The sequence below is a fragment of the Urocampus carinirostris genome, chromosome 3 (assembly GCF_059441175.1).
Source record: "Urocampus carinirostris isolate Australia breed hairy pipefish chromosome 3, RoL_Ucar_1.0, whole genome shotgun sequence".
Classification (NCBI taxonomy): domain Eukaryota; kingdom Metazoa; phylum Chordata; class Actinopteri; order Syngnathiformes; family Syngnathidae; genus Urocampus; species Urocampus carinirostris.
The window spans coordinates 16,324,569-16,330,568 of record NC_142351.1 but is presented as its reverse complement, the minus strand read 5'-3'; the positions used below and the strand labels follow the sequence as shown (position 1 = coordinate 16,330,568).

General features: G+C 39.0%; 1 protein-coding gene across 1 annotated transcript in view; it reads left to right on the top strand.

Annotated features, from left to right (window-relative positions):
- Positions 1–671: 671 nt before the first annotated feature.
- abcc4 (ATP binding cassette subfamily C member 4 (PEL blood group)) overlaps positions 672–6,000 on the top strand; it is a 38,442-nt gene continuing 33,113 nt past the window's right edge. The window contains exons 1-2 of the mRNA XM_088330851.1: positions 672–910; positions 4,887–4,997. Of these exons, the coding sequence (XP_088186977.1) occupies positions 837–910; positions 4,887–4,997 (185 nt within the window). The 5' untranslated portion in view covers positions 672–836. The remainder of the gene's footprint in view (positions 911–4,886; positions 4,998–6,000) is intronic.

The window sequence follows — 6,000 nt, the reverse complement described above, 5'->3', positions numbered from 1 at the left end:
ATTTGCCCTCATGTAGGTTTTAGATCAGGGGATGGTGTCATAATAGTCAGTGGTTTGCAATAATCTGTGGTCTGTGCAGCCCTTTGAGACTCGTTGTGATCAAGTGCTATACAAATAAACATGACTTGACTCGACACCTGTGATGTTTGTCACTTAAATTAAATAGCTAATTTCGCTGCTGTCATGCACTTTCCGGACAAACTTTCAACATGTTACCTAGTGTTTACTATGTTTGTGTACTATAATGCTAAATGTAATTCACCCTGGTCATCCTGAAAGGGGGATACCACTTGTGAGGTCCCTTCTCAAGGTTTCTCTTTTTCCTCACGCTGAGGCTTTGAGTTGTTCCTTGCCCGCGTGTTGGTTTAAGATCGGGTAATTGTGTCATTGTAATCCTGTTCAGTCCTTTGAGACATTTGTGTGATTAAGGGCTATATAAATACATTTGACTTGACATTTTACGTTACATGAAGCCCTTTGAGGACAGCCATTAAACTGATGTGCCCACAGTGGAAATTAGTTCGACACGCCTGATTCAGAAGTTTGTTTACCTGTGCCTTTAAATGTCCATTTTGTGCCAACGACTTATAAACAGAAAAAAAAGACTGGTTGGCCGCCACGTTCCACCAATCAGACAAGATGTGGGAGGAGCCAAGGCAAAGATCCTCTTTCACCCCTGTTACCGTAATGATGTGAGAAAGTGTGCTGGGCAGCTGTGTGCCATACGTAAGACACGTCGCGAGCGCTCAACTTCTCGTAACATGCGCCGACGTCGTCTTTAGGAGATTTCCAAGGACGAGGAAGTCGTCGTGAAAGCTGTTTTGGGTTCGACGAAGATGGAAAATGCCAAGAAAGATGCCAAGACGAACCCCGTGGCGTCGGCGAATTTCCTCTCCAAGTTATTTTTCTGGTGAGACGACCCCGGAAGATATACTGTTCGCAGTCGGCGTAGACTTATAACGGTTTGCTAATTCTTTCGGTTTTGTAACAAAGTGTTGAACTCATGAGCCTTTTATGGACTGGAATACTCTGAACAGGTTTGAACTTGAAAGTGACGTCACTTAGGTTTGGTGACAAACGGTTGCACAAAAATCTTTTGAAGAAAGGTATTGGTTTGATTGAATGGGTTCCGCTCCGTGTTTTCTCTTCAAATCTGCGATAATAACAAATTCGTTAAACGTAACGCAATAAAGTAATCTTATTTAGGACAGGGGAAAATGCATTAAATACAAACAGAACTTAAGATGGACAATTTCTCGGAAAGATTCCTTGCCACGCTCTTAGCTGGATACCCCATATAAATGCTATACAATCCACATCATCTAACAACTCTGCATGTACATTACATATAGAAGCACTAAAGAAACGATTTTTCAACTACAGAAGAAAGCTATAGGGTTGTGCATAATGCTTGGTACAAAGAACATAGTTTTTATAATCCATCCATTATCTGCACCACTTATCCTCAGTAGGGTCGCGGGGGCGCTGGGTCCCATCCCAGCTATCTTCGGGCAGTGAGCAGGGGACACCCTGAACTGGTTTCCAGACCATCGCAGGGCACACAGGGACAGACAGTTCGCTCGCTCGTTCACACCTAGGGACAATTTGGACCGGCCAATTAACCTGAAACGCATGTTTTTGGAATGTGGGAGGAAACCAGAGTGCCCGGAGGAAACCCACGCAAGCACGGGGAGAACTTGGTAAAACCTAAGAATACAGTCAAACCTAAATCTCTTATTAGTATCTAAAGAAAGTAAGCATCAACTCCTAACAAACACTCAACAGTTTGCTTTCTACATAGCGGACTCATTATTTAATAATAATAATAATTTCCTTTGTATTGTCATTCTTTGTAACAATGTACACAGAACGAAATGTCAATACACCTGACCCGTTGTAGCGAGCCGATGCAGCCGCAGCCAACAGAGGGCGCCGCCATTTTACCAATGTTATAAGTCTTAGGTATGACTCGGCCGAGGCGCGAACCAGCGACCTCCCAGTCTCAAAGCGGGCGCCCTACCATCTAGGCTACTGAGCTAAGGCAGGAATGTTGTATTTAATCCGGGCCTCCATAAATATCTGAGTTTGTCAAAACAATAAGCGAGTTCCTCGGTCATTTCTCTTAAAAGTTATTATTTTGGTATGGTGAGTTGGTTCAGGTGTATTCTATAGCATATGAATAACCTATATTTCATGTTGACAATATCTTTGTATTATTTGTTTTTGCAACATCCATTGCAGCCTGGTCATCCTGGAAGGGAAATTACCCCATGTGCGGTCACTTCTCAAGGTTTCTTCATTTTCCTCATGTTGAGGTTTTTGAGTTTTTCTTTGGCCTCATGCAGGCTTTAGATCAGGGGATGGTGTCATATTAGTTTGTGGTTTGCTATAATATGTGGTCTGTGCATCCCTTTGAGACTCTTTGTGATTAAGGGCCATACAAATAAACATGACTTGACTTGACTACATTCATTCAACTGTTACAAAACATTGCCAAACTTGAAAATCTTTTTTCCCTATTGTTTGTGAAAAAAAATTGATGTATTTGGAAAATTTCCCTTCTCCTCCGTGATGATATGTAGGGTAGGTTACTAATCTGGGCTGAATGATAAAGCCTAACTAGTCAAGTCATGTTTATATGTATAGCCCTTAATCACAAAGAGTCTCAAATGGCTGCACAGATCAAAGACTATTGCAAACTATTATTACAGACTATTATGACACCATCCCCTAAACTAAAACCTACATGAGCGCAAATGATACACATATTATCAACATAAAGTATAGGTTATTCATATGCTATAGAGTAGAAAAAAAAAACCAAAACCAAGCTAAAGGTTTGGAGTAGACATTCTTCTACTGATTCAGAATAGAACATCTGGATCCAGCCCTAGAGCTAAATTGAGTTTGACATCCCTGATCCAAGGCATGGGTCGGTAACGTTTGGTTCCCGAGCCAGGTATGGCTCTTTTCATTAGTACTTCATGCTCAGAAATAAAACATAGACCTCTCTAAGCTTTTATGTGTGGTTTCGACTACTGCATACTATGCAAACACAAAGAAAAACATTGGTTAGGTCCAGAATATAGAGCATCCCAACTACAATTTACAGTTATACCAACAAACCCTGTCTTGGCTGTTTGTCTTCAAGGAATCCTGTGTATAGAAGCTCATCAAATGTATTATTACGGTTGAGGCACTTTAGGATGAAAACTGACAAAAGATACCAAACACCTAAAAACGCCAGCCAAACATCCAGGGCAATTTGATTGGGTCAGTGGTAGGGATTGGTGCATCTCTTTACTCATCGTACACTCTCTTAAATACACCTATATCCTCTTTGTTTGCGGTATTTTGAGACAATGTTATATTCTTACCTTTTTCTAAGGGGATACCATTACCTTAGGGTTCAATATTCTCATAGGTCATTGACAAATATTTGTTACCCGGAAAGGAATGTATATATAGAATGATTTACTATAGTTTAGGGGTTAGGAGCCTTTTTGACTCCAAAGAGCATGAAAGTGAAAAATATTTTATTTATTCGTTTATTTTTTATTTTATTTATTTTGTGTCTTGAGGGAGAGGCACACCATGTATTTTACGACAAAATTTTACAAACCCACTAAACCTGCTCTCCAGACAAAAGCTAACTCTTAAAATAACAGTTTCAAAACAATGTGTGAGCAGAATTCTTTTGTACAAAATTACACAAAATACTGCAAACGTAGATACCAATGTATTTACCTTAAGTGCAGACAACACTTGGCGAGAATGATTGCGTGCATCCTATGTTTAGCTCCGTCCATTCCTCATCCAATCAAATTGCTTTTAGTGCTTTGCTAGAGTTTTTGGTTGGTTACATTTTTTTGTGTGGCCTTTCATCATAAAGTGTCTCAGCAATAAACATAGATTGTTTATTGAGATTCCATATAAAGGATTTTACTACAATACTACAAGCGAGAAGAATATAGATGTATTTAGGGTGTGTGCTATGTGTGCAGAGATGCGTCCAACTCTACCGATCACCAAATAGAACTGCTCTGGGTGCTTGCCTGGAGTTTTTGGGTGTTCACAATTGGTTCGTTATGTTTCTTGTAACACTATGAGTGTAAACTGTAGTCGAAACATTGCCCTATGTATTTTAAACTGAAAAAATAACTTTCTCTGATCCTTCAGCTTTACATACACCAAAGATGGAAAGTCACAGTCAACATTATCTCCGAGCCAGGTGTACTCATGAAATAATCTATATATGGTTCGTGCGCCATACGTTCCCAAACTCTGATTTAGATGATGTCCTGTATAAGGTCTCTTGTTTTTATGAATTAAAGATGTTTATACTAAATGTATTTTCAAAATATATGCCAAAAAATATAAATATCAATGGTTTCTTTGTATATAATGTGTTATAAGAGCCGTTAGTGGCATGATTGCAGGTCTGAAATGTCTTTTTTTTCTGCATCAGCATATTCCCTTTGGGCAAATTTTGATGTATTACAAAAACATATTATACGGCCGTTATCATGCAAATATTTTATTTCCTTTCGTTAATTATTGCAGTGTTTTTTATCCTTTTTGAGCCAAGGCACATCTTTTAATTGAAAATGTCCTGTGGAATACCACCTTTCGGTGCCTTTGCATCTTCAGTAAAAGTAAATCCAAATGAGACGATAGCTTCATAGCTTTTACTTGACTGCACAGGCACACTAATACCCTGGCAGAGGGATTGAAATATCCTTTTTTTGCGCTGTGTCCAGATAGAAAGCCACAAACAAATTTGTTCAATATTTACAGGTACACAAAAGTTGAGCTGCGTCAATAAAAATTCAAACTTTCACCTGTTTGGCCTTTTATGGTGCTCACATTGTTGTCTTCATTTTCAGGTGGCTCAATCCTCTCTTCAGAGCTGGATACAAGCGCTCCCTGGAGGAGAATGACATGTACCCAGTGCTGTTGGAGGACAGCTCAGAAATACTGGGACAGCAGCTGCAGAGGTAAAATCACATTTGCTAAGAATCCGTTGATGGTTCTGGGAAATATGTTTTAGGTCAGACGTCCCAAACTGCCGGGCCATCGACCATTTAAAAGAAAAGCACAGAGGATTTGCACCTAGTATAGAAATATTTTTGACAACATGACAACACCTTTTCTTACTACTGTAAATTCAGACTCTAAGGTGCACCTGATTATAAACTGCACACATTACATTTTTGAAGAAATACCATTTTGTACATACAGCAGGTGGGGCGCCTGAATTTTGATGAACAAATATGTGTCTGTATGATGTCACCAGGTCCTGAAATACGTTATGCCATATATCATTTGGAAAGTTGGATTGTATATATGAGAACCTTGTCTAAATCTATTCATCACAGAAACTTCACGATCAGTCTGAAACAAGATTGCCGGAAACTATAAAGCCGGCGTAACTCACCAGTACATTCCCTTGACCGTCCTCAACTTCCTTGATTGCCGCAAAAATGGTTTAGTTACATCAAGAACAATACGTGGAATCCAACCGTAAAAAATATTCACCAAAAATACATAATGACGACAGAATAATCCACCTTAAACATTCCTGCTACGTTGGACGTTGCTTCGAGTAATCCGTTTGTTTCGACTCATCATTTCCGTATACAAATGAACCGACTCGTAAAATTATTCCCAGTATCGTATTTTGCTAACATTTTATATTACTCTTTCAAGCTAGTCTCATGTTAGAAACGGGGACAAAAAGCTTGATCCTTTTTGATCATAAGCAGGTAAAGCAGCTGGTTTGTGTCCAATGACCTTTGAATCCCTTCAGAATAAATCACTCACTTTGAATAGCTGAATCACAAACCACTTTTTGTAAAAACATACAAAAAAAGTTTTAAAACTATGTTTTCTTAAGGATCATTACTGAAATATGTTCACAAATTGAACCTTAGTGCACATTTTTTACGACAGAATTAAATTGTTACTGCACCAAGAAAAAAAACCCTACACAAATGGTTC